Source organism: Panicum virgatum, chromosome 8N, assembly GCF_016808335.1.
Source record: "Panicum virgatum strain AP13 chromosome 8N, P.virgatum_v5, whole genome shotgun sequence".
Classification (NCBI taxonomy): domain Eukaryota; kingdom Viridiplantae; phylum Streptophyta; class Magnoliopsida; order Poales; family Poaceae; genus Panicum; species Panicum virgatum.
In genome coordinates this window covers 21,143,819-21,165,568 of record NC_053152.1, presented here as the reverse complement: position 1 = coordinate 21,165,568, position 21,750 = coordinate 21,143,819, and the positions used below count along the sequence as shown (strand labels likewise).

Sequence of the window (21,750 nt, the reverse complement as noted above, 5' to 3'; positions counted from 1 at the left end):
TCATTGCTATCACGTGTGTCGATATAATCACCGTCGATCTCCATAGGAGGAACGCTGTCATCATCACTGTCATTGCCTAAGCGTAATCGCTCTAGTAATTCTAAGTCCTTGACATTGTGAACCTCCTCCCCTGCATCATCGTTATCAATTCTTTTATTGTCCAATTCCATTCCCATCGCTTCGGTTAAGTCTATCTGAAAAGTCCCTTCTAGCCCATCTTCTTGAAAGAACTCACCGGCATATGTGTTTAGGTCTATGTTGTAATCTTTATTGTTCGGGACAGGTGCCATTCTTTCCATTTCTTCAATAACGGTCAGAGATAACTCCTTAGCACAAAGCTAGCAGAAGAAAAAGCTCAACTCTGCCAGCACTTGCTAGACTTGATCAGGGAAGAACCATTACCGGAAGAAGCCTCTCTATCCATATGTGGTAGTCATGACTCTTGAGCCCGTTGATTCGCATAGTAGACAAGTTGACTCTCCTCCTCAGATTCGCTGCATACCCATCAGGGAACATTAAGGTTTGAAACCATTCTAGCACTTCTCTCCTCTGGGGCCTCGTCAGGACAAAATCGGCCTTAGGCTTTTTCCATGCCTTGCCTGACCCAGGAGGTTTCATGTCTAGCTTCGGTCTATCACATAATGTTGCTTGATCCACTCTAGCCTTAATGTTGCCCTTTGTCTTCTCTGCAATGTCCATGATAGTTCCGAACAGTGCCTCGGCGACATTCTTTTCAGAGTGCATCATATCAATGTTATGTGGAAGGAGGAGATCTTCCATGTAGGGAAGCCTCCACAAGCCCGACTTCTGCGCACAGGCATGTTGCTCACCATATCCCTCAAAACCACCTTCTGCATTAGCCACAAGACTATCTAACTGAGCACGAAAACCAACACCTGTCATAATATAAGGGAGAGGGTCCAGAACTTTGACACCTTTCGTGAAGTTCTTCTTATCGCGTCTGAATGGATGGTCAAGAGGGAGGAATTGTCGATGTTTGTCGAACGAAGAATATTTCCCACCCTTCTGCAACCATATAAACATCAGAGCTGCCTTGCATACTGGGCAAGAGAACTTTTCGTGAACACACCAGCCGCAGAATATCCCATACGCCGGCAAGTCATGTAGAGAATAATGGTACCAAACATACATTCTAAAGTTTTTCTTTGTTGCTCGATCGTATGTCCAAACCCCTTCCTCCCAAGCACGGAGCAAATCATCAATCAGGGGCTCCATGTACACACTCATATTATTTCTCGGATGTCAAGAAATTATCAGCGACAAGAATATGTTCTGTCGTTGGAAAATCACGCCGGGAGGGAGATTGAGGGGTATAACGAAGACATGCCTTTACGTGTAAGGTGCAGCCAACATTCCATATGGATTGAAGCCATCTGTTGCTAGGGCAACACGCACATTACGAGCTTCATCTTCTTTGGCTCCATGAATCCGTCAAAGTGGGTCCATGATTCAGCATCGGATGGATGTACAAGCTTATCAGGATTGTATCGAGTTCCCATTTTGTGCCATGTCATCTGTTTCGCGGACTCCTCGGTCATGAATAGCTATTGGATCCTCGGTATGGGCGGAAGGTATCGTAGGACTTTCACGGAGACCGCGAGCTGCCTCTTCTGACCATCAATAGTCTCTACCTCTACAAACCTAGAGGATTCACACTTTGGACAGTACTTTGCTTCCGCATGTTCTTTTCTAAACAAGATGCATCCCTTAGGACATGCATGTATCTGCTCATACGGCATCTTCAGTGCACGAAGGAGTTTCTGTGTCTCATACATGCTCTTTGGAAGAATGTGACCTTCTGGAAGCAGAGTACCAATAACTGTCAACATAACATCAAAGGCATCTCAACTCAGGGTAAACTGGGACTTCATGGCCATCAGACGTGCAATGGCATCCAGTTGTGAAACCTTCGTATGCCCATGAAGGGGTTCTTGTGCTATAGCCAACATGTCATAGTACGCCTTCACGGTTGGCTCTGGCTCCTCCTCGCTACATTCTCCCTCGAAGTGTGCTTCATGAAAGTCATCTATCATTTCTCCTACCCCGGCATCAGCATCATGATCATCAATGCGTTGCCTAACGACCTCGTCTCTCATACGATTCGCTTCACCATGGTAGGTCCACTGGGTATAGTCTCTCGTAAATCCATAATTGCAAAGATATTGTGTCATGTTTTCCCATGTCTGTCGGCGCGTGTTTCCACATTTCGTGCAGGGACACCAAGTGTATGAGCCTCCTTTAACCTTTGAAAATGCTCGATCCAAGAAAGCCTCAGTCTTCTGAATCCATTCCAATGTCAAGCCCCCCCTTGTTTCCAACCGGAGTACATCCATGCACAGTCGTCCATACTCTATCATATCAACAAGTAATATAATATAAAAGATAATTTTTGCATCTACACGATGTCTAAACTTTCTTCTAGGTTAAGATAGGTCCTAATCCCACCCGAAGATGCGTAGCTTGAGTCGATTTGCATGCTCTACTCCGATCTGGGACAGAATTTCGGCAGCATTTCCTCGTTGTTCTCCAAATACACGTCCCGGAAGGGAGATTGTGTATCCGGAGAACAATGGAGAAATGATGTCGATACTCTATCTCGAATGGGAGTAAACCATGGAAACTAACCCCATCTACGCATCCTCGGGCAGTCCAAAAAATATGGACAATTCGAAATAGATACGGTCATACATATGTAAAGTTTTGCATATTGCCATCAGTATCTATTTCGAACGGGAGACGCCTAACTAGGTTATGTGATATACGAACATGCGGTACGGAAAGCGGAGTCTTGTATGCCTCACCTTGCTATACGACGGGAACTAGGTGGCGGAGGCCCGACTGGAACTAGGTGGCGGAGGCCGGCGACGGGAACTAGGTGGCGGTGCTTGGTTACTGCAAAAAAAATTTGCCCAATTATAGTCATCTACGTGTTACTTTTGGTCAACTCAACAAAAAAGTATAGAACTAGTGTTTTGCCTCAGATATGTTTCGTTTCATTTGATTTTGAACTTGCAGCATAAGAAATCATCTCAACAAAACATTATTTCATGATAGACATGGAACCATGTGACACAACCAGCCCAACTATCATATCAACACAAACTAGAGTTGCTTTGGGCATGGATGTGTCACATGGTTTGATGACAATCATGAGAAGCATAACTACACTACACAAGAAATACAGCCACAAGCTCAAGATCATCATAGTTACCTAGAACAATTCTAGGTAAAAATATATCATCATTGGCAATGAGGTCATATAATCTACTACGAACAATAGAAGGAGCGAGGGCCTTTTGCACGTGCTCACCTAGGGCTCAACGGCGAGCGAGGCGGGGACGCGCATGTCGGTGCAGATGGATTGTGTCGACGACATCGTGCGGCTAAATGACTCAAGGATGGTGCAATAGCCTCTCCTGCAAAAAAACAACATGTGTCAATAACCTAGGACTCAACGGTAGCCGTGGCGAGCCCGGGCGGCAGCGGCGAACGTGCCGGGATGGAGGAGTGGCGAGCGCGTGCGGGCAGGGGCGTTCGTGGGCGTCAGTGGCGAGGGTGGCAAGGGAGCAAGTTACGTTACCAAGTTCTTGGGGCGGGCGTGGCGGTGGAGCGTCAGTGTGGGTGTGGCACGCCGGTGTGGACGCCGGCGGTGTGGGCGTGGCGCGCCGGGGCAGGCCGAGGGCGCTGCGGAAGCGGGGTAGAGAGCCCGGCGGCGTGGGCTTTGCGCGTCGGGACGCCGGGGCCGGCCGCGAGCGGCGCGGAGGCTGGATGGAGGGGCGGGCGTGGCCGGCGCCGTCGGCCTGCCGAGGCCGCCGGCGGGGCAGACGCGTCGACCGGGACCGGGCCGGTTAGGCACGCCCCGCGCGAGCAGAGGCCGGCGTCGGGGCCCTGCGCGGCGCATCGGGATGGACGGGGAGCCCTGCGTCCCACCGCAGTGGGGGGAGCGGCGCAGCTCGGGGGGCCAGGCCGACGCCGGGACCGGCTCGGGCAGGCGGTGGGGGCCTGGGCAGGTGGCGAGAGCGGGTCGAGGGGGTAGCAAAGCTTACCGAGGGTCCATGGCGGGCACCATTGGCCTGCTTCCGCGCCGGCGTGGAGTGGAGGCCGCGATGAGGAAGCTCACCGAGCGGCAGCGGCATCGGCGTGGGCGTGGGTGGCGTGCGTGGGGGCATGGGCGAGGACGTGGCGGTAGCGGCAGCGGCACGTAGGTGTGGGTGTGCGGCGTGGGCGTGCGGAGGCGTGCGGCGTGGGCGTGGACGTGGCGGCAGCGGCAGCGGCAGTGGCGCGGCGGTGTGGGTGTGCGGCGGCGTGGGCGTCGGCGTGCGGCGGCAGCTAGCAGCGCAGTGAGCTGGCCTTGTGTTATTGTGTGGTCGGGAGGGCGTGCGGCCGAAAACAGCTAAGGGGGGATTTCCCCTTTTTGCCATGTGCCGCCGATCTGGTTCACGGCAATGGGCTCACTTTACCGTGTGCCACCGATCTGGCACACGGCAAAAGGCTGGCCGCCGAGCGAGCTGGAGGCGCGGCGGCGCGTGCGAGGGTGCGCCGCGACGGTCCGGGCATGCGGGTGGCGCGCCGGCGCGTGCGGGCGAGGGTGCGCCGCGGCGGTCCGGTTGTGGTGGTGGCGCGGCGGCGCCCTGCCCGGGGAGAGGGTGGCGGCCGGTTGCCGTGTGCCATTGTTCAAGCACACGGCAAAGTTAGTGTTTGCCGTGTGCTATTCTCCATGCGCACGGCAAACACAAACCAATTCAAATTTTGAATTTTTCAGTTGTTCTATTTTCAATTTCTCTTAGGATTCAGTTTGCTATTATATTTGATGTTACAAATGTTATCACAGTTTGTTATTACATTGCTAAAGTTATTGAAAAATACATGTTTTATTTTGTTGTTACTATTATTTCATGTGTTTCAAACTCAAATACAAGTGAAAAAAAATTATAATGAGGAGCAGAGATCCAAAAATTAACCAAACTTTGGCATTAAAGAAAAGAACTAGTTTTTTGCAAACACAAAAAGTTTTAAAGTCAAACGCCAATTCATTCATAACGTTCTGTTGAAATGTAAACGATTCCTTCTCAACTCCACGGATCTTCTTTGGAGATGTTTCGATTTCTAACAAGCATACGTGAAAACTTTTGCAAAACATTCTCAAAATTATACCACAATCTCCATGCATGAAATCATGATACCATGACAAATTTCATGATTTTCTGAATTTGTTTGCTTTTAATAGAATTTTACAACGAATCGTTCAAACAGTTCTGAGCATGGTTCGTGAGCAAGATCTTCGAAATCTACTTCTGTTTCAGGCTTATGTCATCACCTTGAACTCCTTACCATGAAAATTATTTTTCTATCCATTATACTCCACTATTCAAAACACTTCCAGTTTAACCCCAAAAATTTGATTAATGAAACTAAATGACTAAATATAGTAAAAATAACGAGAAATATACCAAATTTTAACAAGGAGTACAACACACTATATATGTATAGTAAAAAAATTGGGAGTGCAAAATCTACTTTTTTTCATAATTTTGCCGTGTGTAAAATATTTGCCGTGTGTAAAAAATGAGGCACACTGCTAAGGTAGAGATCGAGATGGATGCATCAAACTGTTCTCAATGATGCTTAAATGGTTGGTCTCCAATCTTTTGTATATGATATATAGATGCACCAAGCCGTGATGCTTCTCATGCTCACTTGTGCAATCTGAAATTGACAGATGCTCAGTTCTCTAATATATATGACATATCAGTTCTATAAAACAGCTGCGTATATGTTCCAGTATTTTGTGATGGTTTAACTACTAAATATGTGTTGTCTCCAACTGTCTTTGCACATTTCAGACTTGGTGCTTTCACAATAATTGGCATTTCAGAGACCTTGAAAAACATGACTTGCATTCAACATAGTGTACAGAGTACAGTTATTGCTCGACACAACTCACACCACCTAGCAGCACTAACATATTTCACAGGTACATGGAATTGACAAGATTCAGAAACTAGACTAACAAGATTCCAATTCAAACAACACATATAACTTGTAGCAGCATCAGTTCTTCTTGTCCAGCTAGTACACATCCTCTCCCCTTCACTTTTGCAGACCCAGATCGATGCATCAGTAGTAGACTGCAAGGCCGAATGGGGCCTGACTGCCTGAGGGCCGGCTGGGGCACAGGCAGCGCTGCAGCGGCCACCTGGGAGCTTGCTGCTGATCGGCGTCGAGCGGCAGGGGCTAGGGCGGAGTTGGCCGGGGAGGCGGACTGGATCCGCCAGCGGCCAGAGCACGAGTGGCACGCGCGGCGGCGGCGAGCCTGGAGGGCGGAGCTGCAGCACGCGGAGGCGATGAGCGGGGAGTCGATGCGCAATTGAGCCACCAGCCGCCTGGGACGCCGGAGAACTGTTCGCGTCCGCAGTCGCCCTCCTAGAAGCGAGGGGAAAAAATAGAAGATGAATACTCGATTGAGGGAGGGAGAAGGCAGGAGGGGCAAGGTGCATAAATCCAGGGCCAACCTTGCTCACGTGTACAACAGCTTGGCCCACGCTGGCAGGCCACGTTTGCAAAAAATGTGCTGACAAGGGAGATTGGACCTGTGATGAACACATAATCAAGTTTAAGAATCCAAAAACCCAATTTGAGAGTACATGGACCTATATAACACACCTGTGTGCAAGTCCACGGACCAATGGTGCGTTTAACTCAAAAAGAAACGTCAGCTGACCTCCCTGTGCACTGGGCCGACCATTCTCTCTTGTTGTGCCTATTTCGGGAATTTTTTCTTTTTTATATTTAAAAAAATCAAAATTTCAAAAATATATGTCTGTTTTGAAAATTTTCAAAAATACCCCCGGTCGCCCTCCCATAGGGCGACAAGCCTTAAATGTAATTTTTTTTCTTCAAATTTACAACGAGGTCCATAGCCGAAAAAAATATGAAAGGGGACCCTATCGCCCCCCCAACGGGCGACAGGCCCCTGTCACCCACCCCAAGGGCGACAGGGTCCCTCCCCCCTATATAAAGCCCTGGCCGCCATTCCCTTGCCATTTGAGCCTAAAAATTTGGAAAAAAGAGAGGGGTGGGGAGAAGAAAAGCGGCGAAGCTCTGCCGAATTCCGCACTTGTGATCTACCGGTAACTTCCGTATGAATCCGTTAATATTGTATAACAATTTAATTTAATTAGCGGATTAGCTGAATTAGATTTGGTGCTTTAGAACACTCGTTTAGTATTACAATTTGAGTACTATTACAGACTTGTTTTTAAATTAATTATGCATTAGAATAGAATTATGACAGTACTTTATTGATATTGCAGCATAAGACAATAGAATTATGACAGTACCTATATTTTCACGCATCGATTTGGTATACGATATGTGCATTATTTAAATCATTGTTCGTCATTTGGCGCACCATACTATAGCGCCAATGTCTTCGTCAGCATTAACCTATATTCCGTGGAGCAAGTGTGTAGCCACCGTACCTGAAGGAATTGATGTGCCAATGTGTTTCTGCGGTTCGTTATGCAAGTTCATGCAATCTGAGGTTTTAGGAGATGACTACGGCATGAGGTTCTTTATGTGTGAGAACTACGAATATGATCCACCTAAGCGATACGGCAAAGACCAGGCCAAGGTAGCAGGACAACATACACTATTTTTCTTTGTGACCTAACATTGAGTTATGATTCTAACTTTTGTTGGACAAAGTCTCCTCCGCCTCTTTGTGATTTTATGCAGTGGTTCGACACCGTGCAGTCGCAGCAGGCAAAGAACTTTGTGGAACAACAAGCAAGGTGGGCTGCAGAACGTTGGCACCGAATGAAGCACGAGGAACAGCAAGAGAAGCGCAAGAAAGAGTAAGAAGAGATCCACAAGAGGATGAAGGAGGTGGATCGTAAGACAGCGGCCGAACGTGAAGCTGACAGGGAGAGAAAGCGAGAGAGGGCACGCCGTGCGAAGGAAGCCGGCCCCGAAGCAATTAGGAAGTGCAAATATCTTCGGTGCACTCAGTAGAGTAGTACCATGTAATCCCGGTATTTTACATTCCATAAGGCATGGTAGGTTTAGATGCAACAAGAAATTACCTTGTCGCGTGCAAATGCCACTGCAATTAGTTGTTTATGTTTTCAGTTGAGAGCTTGACTCTGTGTGTTGTAACTTTTACAATTAATTTGCAGTTGTAGCCGGGAATCTATGAAATGTTTGAACTTGTCCTTAATATTTTCGGAGCTTTTCATGTCACTAGAATACTAAAAAGCACACATTTAATTAATATAACGATAAGAAATAAGAACTAAGAAATGCATTACATAATGTGAACCATCAAATTTTACATCATAATACAACGATAATGAAACACACATCACACATGCAGTCGCATGGCAGAACCCGTTGCAAACTACGGTAAACAGATTCCGGACTAACCTAACATGCCTTAGGTAATTTAAAAAAAACACAACAAACACAACGATGCAGCATGTCACTAGCACTAGGGTAGTCCTAGTAGCCGTACCCCCACGTAGCAAACTGCGTTGAGCCTTCTCCGCAGTATCCACCCATTGCAGGTGGTGCAGGCGGTGGTGCCGGAGGCGCAGGGCCCTTCTTCTTGTGACAAGGGCAGTTGCAGTAAGGAATAGTGCATGGTTCATCCTGTGAACCGGCAGCATTGCTGGTATCATCATCTTCATCGTCTTTGTTACTCTCGCTCACTTCCTCATAATGAGTCACCTTGCATTCTAGATCAAAGATCTTTATCTGGAGGTACTCGATGAACTCCTGAACAGAATCAATTGGTGCAGGATCGACCCACCTAGTAAAACCACAGTTTTCTGGAGCATCGGAAGACTGCAAAACAAATTTCATGTAAGGTGTCTCATTGAAGATAAAGAAATGAAACAACCGAGTATTACCCATGCGTGTGGACATTTAAAGAAACGCCGACCGCCATCCATCCCGTCGGTGCACATCTGCACTAAACAGTCCTCACCATGTCTGTATTTTGGCCACAGTTCTCTACATTTATCGTATTGTCGAAGAGGAGTTTTATTAGTAAATTTACTCTTGTGCTGTGGCGGAAACTCAAACGCTGGTTCCGGAAAGGAATCAGGTCCAAGAGGCCCCTCCCATATTATGGGGTCTCCCTTTCTTCCCCCTTTTCCTTTCCCAAAACCGTAGTAATTCTTCCCGCTAGACTCACCTCCAGACATTGGGTATACAATGAGCTTTGGTGTTTGAGTGCTGCTGGGAGTTCACAAACTTCGGAGTATTTATAGGCGCACAATGGTCTGATACCCAGAATGTAGAGTGTAAATGCACCTAAAAAGCCTATATGAGAACACAGTGAAGAGGCTAGCTGACCTAACACTGAAAAGGCTATATTCGTTTCTCGAAATGACTACTCGATGCATCTCTGTGCATGCAGACTCACAGCACTGCATTGCTGTCGCTTGATCGATGGCGCCTAGATGCCGCCTTCCCCACTACACGCCACAGACCTTCGCTGTAGAATGACAGGTCCGTCGTCCTCGCGCAGAGAGACTGCTTTGAAGGTGAGCTGGTGTGGTTGCCGTGTTGTCACATCTTTTTGAAATGGTGGAAGGGCACTGCTATTGGGTTGACATCTTTTGTCACGTATGTCTGGGCAAAGAATGCGACATTTGGGAAACCCATGATCGCCGTGCTGAGCAGTGGCAACCTGTGATCTTGTACTCGCAGCTAGATACACTATGGTTCCTTTTTTGAGCTATTCGACCGTGTAGTCATCATCATCGTCGGCGGGATCTTGGCTGCTAACTCCTACCGCACCTAACTTGTCCTTCATGAAATCACAGAAAAAATTCGCAAGAACTTCCCTTATTTCACGAGCATTATGGAACCCACAAATATAACAAGTTCACATCAATAGTATCTATAGAAACAAATGACAAGTAAACTAGCACAATCATAAACATCGGATACAAATAAGCGGTCCACAGCTATCTCATTACAAATAAACATCAGAGATACAAACATCAGATATATCTAACCACCCCTAGGGCGTCGGACCCTCTTAGCCCTCTGCTGGGCACGGACATGGCCCGCGGAGTAGGTGAGAACATCCGGAGACCTCACCTGTCGCTCAGGACGCGCAAGGGGTTGCGGTGTCTGCTGCTGAGAGATCCCAAGTGGTGCTCCTCCTAGCTGTGAATATCCCAAGACATCGGGGTCACCATGCGCGGTAGGCTCTTCTAGAGTCAAGCTGTCGAGGTCGTCTAAGGTGAAGCCCTCATTATCTGGTCGAAAGGAGGAAGAAGAAGGTCCGGCGCCCGCATCGGGGTAGAATCCTACGCATAAAATGCGGATGTTAGCGTACGCTCGTGTCTTTCGTCATGACATATAGAAACCGAAATAAGAAACATAAACTAACATGTGTAGGCCGGTATCTGTGGCCCCGGTACCATCCTTGGATACGGTCCGCCAACTGGATACGGCAAGCCACTCCTTGACACGCTCCAACGCGGTGGGCACTGGAAAATCCCTAGCCTCTGCAGCCTGACTCGTGCCTGTTCGTGATGTCCTTACCTTCACTAGCTCTGTAGTCAACTGATCAAGCATCTGCCATAATGCATTGAATTTTCTCTATTAATTTTGGGTGCACAACCTCTTAAACAGGTTCTTAAGATCCTTGTTCTTGAAGTGGTCATCGAAATTTGCACCCATATGCCTAATGCACCACCTGTTTTGGACATCGGGCCACAATGGAGGCGTTGTCGCAGTTCCACGTTGCAATTTCAGTATTGATTGCAGCAGACCTGCATGCCTATCACTAATAAGGCACACATCTGGACGTGCAGCAACAACATGAACCTTCACTCATTCAAGGAACCAATACCAACTGTCTAAGTTCTCATTCTCAACAAATGCAAATGCGAGCGGAACTATTTGGTTGTTGCAATCTACCCCGATTGCGGTGAGTATCTGACCTTTATACCTTCCAGTCAGAAACGTGCCATCAATGCAGATCACTGGAAAACAACACTGAAATGCTCTAACACAAGCACATATGCAAAAGAAGGCTCGTTGCATAATTCTTTGCCCTCTAGTCACGGCTGGTACGAGGTATGTGTCATAAAAGCTTTCAGGATTTCTAGCAGCAATCTGGGATAACATACGAGGTAGGTTATCATATGATGCCTCGTATGTGCCGAACCGCATCTCGAACACCCTTTGTTTAGCCCGCCATGCCTTCAAATAACTAATGGTGTACTGGTAAGTCTGCTCAATGTATCGAACAATCATTTTTGGCTCATAATTTAGGTTGTCCATAATCAACCCATATATTTGCTTTGCAACAAAGTCGCATGATATATTGCCCATAGTCTCACAATGCTATGTATCCTCTCTCCCTCATCAGCAAGGCCCTGCGATGCCATGTTTTGGTTCTCTATCTCTTCTGACTCATCTTGCTCAACATAATTGGTCTCTCTTCGAATACTCGGAGTTGCTTGATCTGCACCATGTTGGATTTCATTTTGTGTCTTCTCCCGGTTTTGAACAAGAATGGCCAGATGCCACCCACGCTCTAGAGCTGCTTGCATGTACTTCTGCCAGTCATCAGTGCTGTGTATCATCATCAATTCCCATAAATCACTTTCTACCTCCTAATTAACAAGAGACTGGACGGTCATCACATGTGTCAACGGATCAACACGGAACCCACGCTGTAGCCACTTACATATGGAACCAAAACTCTTTTCCAGAGGTTTATCTATGGCACTAGATGTGCACTTAAAGGCAGAAAGGTCTACTCCATTTGGCCCATACAAAACATTGTAGTCACCATAAAATACTTGAAACTGCATCTTGGTCGACATATCTGTATATCACATAATACTTATCGAGTTATACTCTTTACTTCACTACCTTATTCAATAATCCGTAAAAACTAAGTATGGAATTCAACTACAACGTATAAGTATTCATAACGTATAAGTATTCATAACTACGTGATGACACTCAAATTCTATACTGCATATGCCAAATTCTATTCTAAATCGTAATTAATTTATAAACACGTCGATGATAGTACTGTAATTGTAATAATAAATGCGTAGTACTAATTTTCTAAACTAATTTAATACTACGTAACTAAAATATCATTAAACTCCTACTTAAATGGTTATACTATAGCACTAATTAAATTAAATTACTCTACAATACCAATGGAAAAATACATAAACTAAATGTACTAACCTGCAGATCACAAGTGCGGAATCCGGCAGGGCTTCGCCGCTTTCCTTCTCCTCACCCCTATCTTTTTTTCTAGATTTTTGGTGGAATTTTCTAGCTCAAATGAGAAGGGAATGTGGTCAAGGGCTTCATATAGAGGGGGTACCCCCGGTCGCCCGAGGGGGGGACGACATGCCCCCCTGTCGTGCCTGTGGGCGGGGGCCACCGGTCGCCCGAGGGGGGGGGGCGACAGGCCCCCTTACATTTTTTTTCAGCCATGAATCTCGTTGCAAATTTGAAGAAAAAAAAAATACATCTAGAGCCTGTCGCCCTATGGGAGGGCGACCAGGGGTAGTTTTGAAAATTTTAAAACGGACATATATTTTTGAAATTTTGATTTTTTTAAATATAAAAAAGAAAAAAACGCCCTATTTCGGCCGTTCGGTACATTTGCACATCCGGATGGGCTTAAATTCCCGGCCCAATCAAGGCGGAGCCTGCGATGCAGGTGGACCACCGCAAATAAAACACAGCTTTGTTTCTAAAAAAAAAAGGAGAGAGTATTATATTTCCATACGCCGAGGCCATAATAAGAAGTCAAACACAAGTACACAAGATACATTTTCCTGCTGCAAAAAAAAACAGCGCGTATATTCCCATCGCCAGCACTCGCAAACAATGCTCTTCTCTTACATTCCTTTTTCTCTTAGAAAAAAGATGGATCGGTCATCCTTTTTCTCAAGCTAATCTCTATTCCAATCCCGTGCGCTGCACTGCACACGCCAACAGGCAGCAGCCGGCACGCATGTACGCAGGCAGGCGCCTGCTGGAACCACGGCCATCGACGTGTTGCCAAGGTTGACTTCGCCCATTGTTGGACGGCCAGCTAAGCCCTTGTGCTTAGTCAAGCTACTGACTTCGATCAACTCGTTCACCGCCCTCAGCCGTGCACCGTCACGGCCTCACATTTGTCCCCTGTCGGTTCAATCAAACGTTTTGGTTTTTTTGGAAGGAAAAGGAAATGAAGACCCGGAACCATTCAAAACCTCCCGGGAGAAGGTACCACTGTGAGGTCACACGCCGGCACTGGATCACCGGGTCGCCTCCTCCGTCTCCTCTTCCCCACGACTCCGATGACACAAACTGTTTTAATTTTTTTTTCTCGAATACGCTTGTAGCAGAACTAAGTATTTTTATATTAATTAAGATAGAATAAAATTTACAAATAGCGCACTATGTTACAGAGTGTGCCTGAGAAAAGAATACCGCTATTCGCTAATACAAGCCGGTGTATATATATATATATATATATATATATATATATATATATATATATATATATATATATATATATATATATATATAAGTTTTCTCTATACTCGCGCTTAGAAATGAGCCGGCATGGTAACCATTCAAACCTCCTGGTAGAAGGTTCGTACCGTCGAGGTCACATGCCGGCACTCGAATCACTGGCCCGTTCTCAACACTTCCATGTGACACGTCGTTCCAGTCAATTCCCCGTAGGCTTCGGAAACTCCAGCTCCGCGAGGTTGCTGCTGCTACTGCTTCCTAGCAATTTTATTTGTTTTCAAACCCGCACACGCGCATCTTACTCATCACAAGACACAAGCTCTGATTTGAATAATGTGCGAGTGACCTGGATACTGGATCGTGCTATCCGCGAGCAAGCAAGCAAGAGATCTCGATCGGGGGCCTGCACTACTGTATCGCATGAATGCAGCGGCGTCCGCCCATGGCATGCGGTACGGTGGCCGCCGGCCGGCGGGCATGGATGGAGCCTCTGCCCGCACTCATGATGAAGGCCGGCGGGGGTTTTAATGGGTGGATCATCGATGTGGTTGCTGGAGGATGGCATGGGCGGTTGCTTGCTTCATTGCCTGACATGGCCAACCATTCTGCCTGCACTCTGAAATGTTCAGAGATCGATCGAGATTCTGATTTAGGGTGTGTTTAGTTCATTTTGTATTTTGCGTTTTTATGTTTTTGCAAGGGAATTTTTAATATTTGAAGTACTAAATGTAGACTAATCGCAAAACTAATTACAGATCTCGTCTGTAAAGTACGAGACGAATCTAATGAGCTTAATTAATCCACCATTAGAGCATGTTTACATCCTAATTAGGCTCATTAGATTCGTCTCGCGATTTACAGTCCATTTGTGTAATGCGATTTATTTTTCGAATATATTTAGTACATCATGCAAGCGATTTACAAAAATTTTATATTTTATCTTTATAACATCTAAACACGGCCTCAACAATCGCGCGCTACGAGGCTTGCTGGCGCGCGACGCGACAGCCATGATGGCCAGCCAGGCAGCCACCCACATGCCTTCTCTATCGTACGTGTTTTCTCCAGCAGACAAAAGACGCTTCTTTCCTATTCGGTTGTTTTCTCCTTTTTATTTCTATTTTCCCCTCTTTTACGTTGCAAGTGCTATCATTTATTTCCCTTTTAGATTTTCTCTTTTTACATTCTATTATATGTTGAAGTTCTCTTTGACAACTTATTTATGAAAATCGTACTAAAAAAGTATACTAAGGATTGTACTCGGAAGTTGTGTGATGAACTTGTGTGTAAAAAGATTGTACGAAAAATCTTTTCTGATAAAAATAACATCATACAACTTGTGCTAAAATATTATCCTCCACAATTATATCGTAAAAGTTGTGCTAAAAAGTTATTTTCTAAAGATTTGTTAAGAAAGAATTATACATAAAAGTTGTACGTATCGTAAAAGTTATGATGCAAATTTATCTTTTAGAATGTGTGAGTAAAAAGTTATACATAAAAATTATATTTAGAAGTTATAAATTTCCAAAAAAGAAAATAAGCTTGTTGTCAGAGATCGCACGCTGGAATCCCTCCTGGCGCGCGCGCGTTAATTAGCTGGCCCCGGGATCGATCGATCTTGGTTCTCATGAGGCCACACGTGCGTATGCCGGTCCGAATGGAGTGGTCTACTTGCCGTGCTTTCCCTTTATTGTCGGAATTGACTGGAAATACTGTTCTTTGCATCGGTCAAGGTCGACCATTTCAATGAAAGTTATTATCAAAACTTATAGGGATAAGTCTATTTTATAACCTCGAATTAGTCAAAAAGTCCGTTTTTCAACCTCCAACTACGAAACCGGGTAACGGCCCTCGAACTGGCAAAACCGTCCGAATCACCCCCTCGAGTACTGTAGCAAGCTGTTTTTGAGGGCGATTTGCTACAGTAATATTTTTGAATTTCTGGAATTTCACACCTCTCAATTAAATAAGAAAGAAAGCATAGTTAATATTGTCTAAAAATCATGATATTTTTTTGGGAGGTAGATAAAAAGACAAGGAATTTATTTTGGCTAGATGTGATACATTAAACGTAATGAAATTTGAATTATAAAATCTTAAAAATGGGTAGAATTCAAAATTTCTTGAAGTTTTGGGTTAGCTAAACCTTTGATAAAAATGAAATAAAAATATGATAATTCATAATTTTTTATTTATTTTAATAAGGTATTTTTTATTGGCCCACGTTTTTATGAAAGTTTTTGAATTCCTTCGCAATGCTCAAATTTGAATCAAATTTGATTCCTCAAATTTTAATTTATGAATTTTCTATAGAACTTGGGCCAATAAAAAGTACCTAACTAAAATAAATAAAAAATTATAAATTATCATATTTTTAATGCATTTTTATCATAGGTTTAGCTGACCTAAAAATTCAAGGAATTTTGAATTCTACCTATTTTTAAAATTTTATAATTCAAATTCCTTTATGTCTATTGTAACACATCTAGCCAAAATAGATTCCCTGTCTTTTGATCTACCTCCCAAAAAATATCATGATTTTTAGACAATATTAACTATACTTTCTTTATTATTTAATTGAGAGAGGTGTGAAATTCCAGAAATTCGGAAATTTTACTGTAGCAAAACCGCCTTTGGCTGAGCCAAGGTTGTTTTTCAAACGGTTTCGTTAGTTGGAGGTGTAGGATGTCCGGTTTCGTAGTTCAAGGGCCAAAATCGGACTAGCGTGATAGTTCAGGGTTGAAAAACAGACTTTTCCCAAACTTATATATAAGCCACTGAAATGGAATCTACCAAAATATAGATATATATTTATATATATGCAACTGCAATTCAATGGAGTACACTGTTTCTTTGAGGAAACTCAATGAAGTACATTGCCATCAGTACTCTGCTATTTATCTTTGTACTCCTAATTTTAGTCTCTACTACCCATCTCACAGATACTTGTCGCAAGTTCTGTATGGCAACACAGATTCTACTTGCGCTTCTTCCCCGTGTTGTAAGAAACTTCGGATCATCAATTATTAGAGCACCAATTAAGTCGACCGAAGAGATCTGTTGTGACACCGACGAAGAAATGAAGAATATAATCACACTCGGAAGAGTATGATGTCGGGGTCTATTCCCTTGGGCACGCTCGACACCAGCTCGTCGTACGTGTCCGGCAGCGACAGCGCGATCCTGGTGGCGATCTCCAGGTACCTCTCGAACCTGTCGCCGAGGCCGTGCTCGTCGTCCCCACCGCCGGCGCCGGCGCCGGCGCTCTTCTTCTTCTTCTTCTCGTGATGGCGCTCGCGCAGCAGCAACTCCCTCATGGCGTGGTGCTTGAACGTCCGGCGCCGGAACGCCCAGTCCCCCGTGGCCCAGTCGAAGCCGTAGAGCGGGAGGAAGCGGTGGCCGTGCGCGGCCACGAAGTCGACGGCGGCGAGCACGAACCGGACCTCCTCCCGGGACATGTAGTAGGCGAGGCTCACCCGCGTCCACCCGGGCTTCACGCCGTGGAACCCCCGCACGACGGCGGCGCGGAGGCGGAGCGAGAGCTCCTCGCCGACGCCGAGCAGCGCGTGCCCGTAGGGCCCCGCGCACGCGCACCCGCCCCGCGCCTGGATCCCGAAGAGGTCGTTCAGGAGCCTGGCCACGAACCGCCCGTGCAGGGGCAGGCGGCGCCGCCCGCCGCCGCAGCCGCCCGGCGGGTAGACGAGGAAGGAGAAGATGGGCAGGCGCCGCGCCGTGACGCTGCCGAGCACCTCCACGTTGGGGTTGGCCCGCAGCCGCGCCATGGCCGCCTCCGCGTAGGCGCGCTCCCGCAGCGCGACGGCGCCGCCGCGGCCGACGTGCTCCTTCACCCAGAACGCCAGCGCCGCGCGCACCTTCTGCACGATCGCCGGCGTGCCGGCGTCCTCCCGCTCCTCGATGTCGTCGTAGTACACGGTGTCCTGCACGCACGATATTAACATTTGAATTTCATGGCATTCGCTCAAGTACTAAGCAGCACGCGGAGCTTGGCGGCTTGCTGGCCGGCCTGACCTCCTCGCTGAAGCCGTTGACGTAGGCGACGGTGCCGCCGCCGCAGGTGGAGGGCGGGTGGCCGGCGAGGCGGTAGAGCGCGCGGTTCACGAGCAGGATCCCCGGCGTGCCCGGGCCGCCGACGAACTTGTGCGGGCTCAGGAACACCGCGTCGTACCCGTCCATCTCCCCGGACCTCATGTCGATGTCCACGTAGGGCCCACTGCGCAGCCACACCACGGTTAATCGTTGAGCCACGCATCACAGATGTCAGAGCAAGAACAACGCGCTAACTATGGAAAATGGAACTCATAAGAAACCTCTTTTATTTTATTTTTCATTCAAATCTTCGTTCATTTAATCTCGTAGTATGTTGGTACGGTGCATATATAAAAAAAATACAAATGATTTTCTCTCTCTACAATAATAACACGCATGAGGCAGCAAGCAACATGGTGGGTGAGGAGAGAGAGAGAGGCGACGCGACGCCATTGCAGCCTGTACGTGGGGTTTGTTTAGAGGTTCAGACAGCGAGATGTCAATGGCTTTCGCTGTCAGATGAGGCTACGAACTGGACTTGCGATGATCCTGTGGCCGGTCTCCATGAGTTTCTTTCTGCTCCTTCTGATTGACTTGGAAAAACAAAGCCCCGCAAGGAATTCAGATTGCTTCGACGATGCGAAAACCATGAGCTGGTTCGTCTAACTTAACGTGTGATCGGTGCGTTCCTAGGCCTGCTGGCAGACCATGAACTGATGATAACTAACGTATGGTGTTGGTATACGCATTACGGCATTAGTATACACAGGTGATGGCATCAGGTCAAGGTGAGATACATCCATCACGAAAACTAGCTAGGGCAGGTGGCGAAATTTGTCAAATTTTGATGTCAAGGTCTGGACAAACCGGGGCGTTTCTGACGAGGAAATCAAATGAAGAGACCCACCTCTCTGTCTGCCTGGCTATATATGGCTTAGCGTGGTTGAGTATTCAAGCAATGCCGTTTGAATTTTTTTTTCTGTTCAGCAGGTCTGACCGATGAACAACGGATGGAACATATATAGTGTGTGTGTATACTGATGAATTTCGATGCAGTCGCACCGGAGCAGGTGGTGTGTTGGAGTTTGTTCTAGAGCGTCAACTTTGGAACGCATACATCACATTGGTGGTGTAGTTTTTCTAATGAAACGAGAGTTGCTGGCTGCATTTGGAAATTGATAATGATGATGATGATGAACTGTATTTTTTTTAGCTGTGAAAAGACTACTTTCTTGGTCATGCATGTCAGGTTCTTGGGTATTATTATTCATACGTTATATATCATCCAAGAGCCTAGAAATTTACGGCTACGAACTGTATTGTTGATGAGCTGCACCGTGAACTTTAGAATTCAGAGATGTTGAATTAATCTACAGCTCAAACTACTATCTGACATCATGGAACTGACTTAATTATTACCTTGGTCTACATTACAGTTCTATGTTTCACACTAGTGCATGCAATGCAAGACGCAGCTGCTAAAGACGAAGAATTCGACTAGATGATGATGATTTTCAGTGGAATTTTCGGGCAATGAACAAGTCCAACAAGAGAGTACAGTGAGTGAGACCACCTGGCGGCGAAGTCGAAGCACGCGAAGGCGCCGTGCTGGTGGAGGATGCGGGCGACGGCGCGGGTGTCGGTGAGCACGCCGGTGACGTTGCTGCAGGCCGAGAAGGCGCCGAGCATGGGGCGGTCGGCGTGCTCGGGCGCCGCCAGCGCGCCCCGGAGCGCGGCGAGGTCGACGAGCCCGTCGGCGCCCGCGGGGACCTCGACGACGTCGGCGAGGCTCCGGCGCCACGACAGCAGGTTGGAGTGGTGCTCGTAGGGCCCCACGAAGACGACCCACCGCTCCTCGGGGCGCAGCAGCAGCCCCGCGTCGCGCGCCCGCCGCAGCGCCGGCGGGCACGGCGCCACCCCGAGCACCTCCTGCAGCCGCCGCGCCGCCGCCGTGGCGCCCGACCCGCAGAAGAGCAGCGCGTCGCCGGGGCCCGCGCCCATGCGCCGCTTGATGTAGCGCGCCGCCTTCCCCGCCGTCTGCGTCGTCCGGCTCCCGACGAAGCTGTCCTCCGTGTGCGTGTTCCCTGCAGCAGCAGCATCGCCGTCGATCGTGTCGGCGCGCACGTATTAGTCTCGTCTTGCTGCACGCATGCCCTAGCTTGATCGATCGATCGATCAATCTCATGCATGTCATGGCCTGGCGATGATCATGCATGGTCGACTGACTGACCGTAGAAGGGGAGGACGTGCTTGAGGATGTAATCCTCGATGTAGTGGAGGCTGCGGCCGGTGGCGGTGTGGTCGGCGTAGAGCAGCGCGCGGCGGCCGAAGGGCGTCTCGAACTCGGCGTCGCGGCCGACGATCTGCGACCGCACCCACTCCACCATCTCCTCCTCCCTGGCGCTCCGCTCCGACCTCGCCCGGAGCAGGCTCACCAGCGTCGTCGTCGTCCTAGTACTCGTATCATCATTCCCCGACGCGCCGCCGCCTTTCCTGCCGCCGCCGGCGGCCTCGCCCTCGCCGCCGCCCATCGCCGCCGCTTGAAGCGACGGCATGCCTAGGCTCCTTCTTCTTCTTCCTCCGGACAACAATTCCTAATTGCAAATGCTACTGGCTAGACTTGGCGTACGTACGGATGCTCGAATATCTCGCATGTCTACATGTATTATTTATACATCCTCCAATCTTGATGTGTTGATCAACCTATAAAGATTAGAAATTGGAAGAACAATCCCGATTGGATGAGAGGAGAATAAACAATAAAAAGACATGGAACAATACATGTGAGATGGATGGGGGAGGACACTTAACGGGAATGTAAATATCGCGGGTCAGCGCGAATCGCTTGCTTGCTTGCGAGGGTCGCCAAATTGCAGACGTCCAGTAAACTGGCTGACCTGGTGTATCAGAGATGGAGTAGATTTGCGTGTGCAGTTGAATGCATCAGCAGCTCGATCGATCGGTGAGTTTTCTAGGCTTCTAGGTAGGTGCGCTCCATTTGGTCGGTTTTCGGAGCCGTTGCATCACCCCGGGGCGCAACGTTGCCGTCGGCACGGTTCGTTAACCGCCGGAGCCGCCGGCTGCTGCCGGATCGATCGACAGCTGCAGGCCGGCTTTTCATCCAGTTTGATAGGCACGGTTGCTGACTTCGCAGGTAATGCCTGGTCGAGATCATTCGCTCGCACGTAGTATATCATGCTTAACTTGTTTATGATTACTTATTCTGTGTTCAGGAATACTCACTACCGGATTCGCTGGCTTTGCCGAGTGCCGGTTACACTCGGCAAAGGCCAGTTTGCACTCGGCAAACACTTTGCCGAGTGTAACACTCAGCAAAACCTCTCACGACAAAGGGGTCTTTGCCGAGAGCCTTGGCTCTCGGCATAGGAGCTACGTGGCGCGACCCTGGGCGGGCTCTTTGCCGAGTGCCTAACAGCAGGCACTCGGCAAAGTACTAACTTTGCCGAGTGTCGGCGCCTGGCACTCGGCAAAGCGTCCGCCCAGGGTCCCGCCACGTGGTCGCTTTGCCGAGTGCTGGGTCCTGGCACTCGGCAAACTTTCAAATCTTTGCCGAGTGCCAGGACTTCAGCACTCGGCAAAATGGCTGTTCTGCTGACATGTGAAGGCCACTTTGCCCAGTGTTTTTGCATAAGCACTCGGCAAAGTTGCCAATTTTTTTATTTCTTTTTTCTTTATTTTTTGATATAAATTCAACGAATATATATATATATATATATATAAATATAGGGACATTACAGGCAGTTATAACAACAAATATATAATTGATAAATACGAGAATAGCATCGATACAAATAATGAGTCCATCACATATATCACAAGTCCCATAGACAATACATCACATAGAACGAGTCCATCACATATATATATATAGTCCAATACATAAAACATATCCACAAGATAATGTCACAAGCTAAGAGTCCATCGACGCGCCAAGTCCACTAGTGTACAAGCTACGAGCAGGTGTCATTCACGGTCAGGTGGGGGAGGGGGGGGGGCAAGATTGCCACGGGACCGCCGGCGAGTTCTGGTCTGGAGGAGGGTCGTTCGATGCGTTCCACGACTGATTCTGCAAATAGAAACACATAAATTGAGTAAGAATAACAAAGATATAATAATATCTACAAACAAAGCATACTCACG

At 47.5% G+C, this 21,750-nt stretch overlaps 1 protein-coding gene across 1 annotated transcript; it reads right to left on the bottom strand.

The window, feature by feature from the left end:
• Positions 1-16,385: 16,385 nt before the first annotated feature.
• Positions 16,386-20,551, bottom strand: LOC120686192 (probable cysteine desulfurase). Its single transcript, XM_039968368.1, has 4 exons — positions 19,820-20,551; positions 19,163-19,673; positions 17,572-17,773; positions 16,386-17,480 (listed from the first exon to the last, which is right to left on the bottom strand). The coding sequence occupies exons 1-4, from the start codon at positions 20,142-20,144 to the stop codon at positions 16,635-16,637; spliced, it is 1,884 nt and encodes a 627-aa protein (XP_039824302.1). The 5' UTR covers positions 20,145-20,551; the 3' UTR covers positions 16,386-16,634.
• Positions 20,552-21,750: the final 1,199 nt, after the last annotated feature.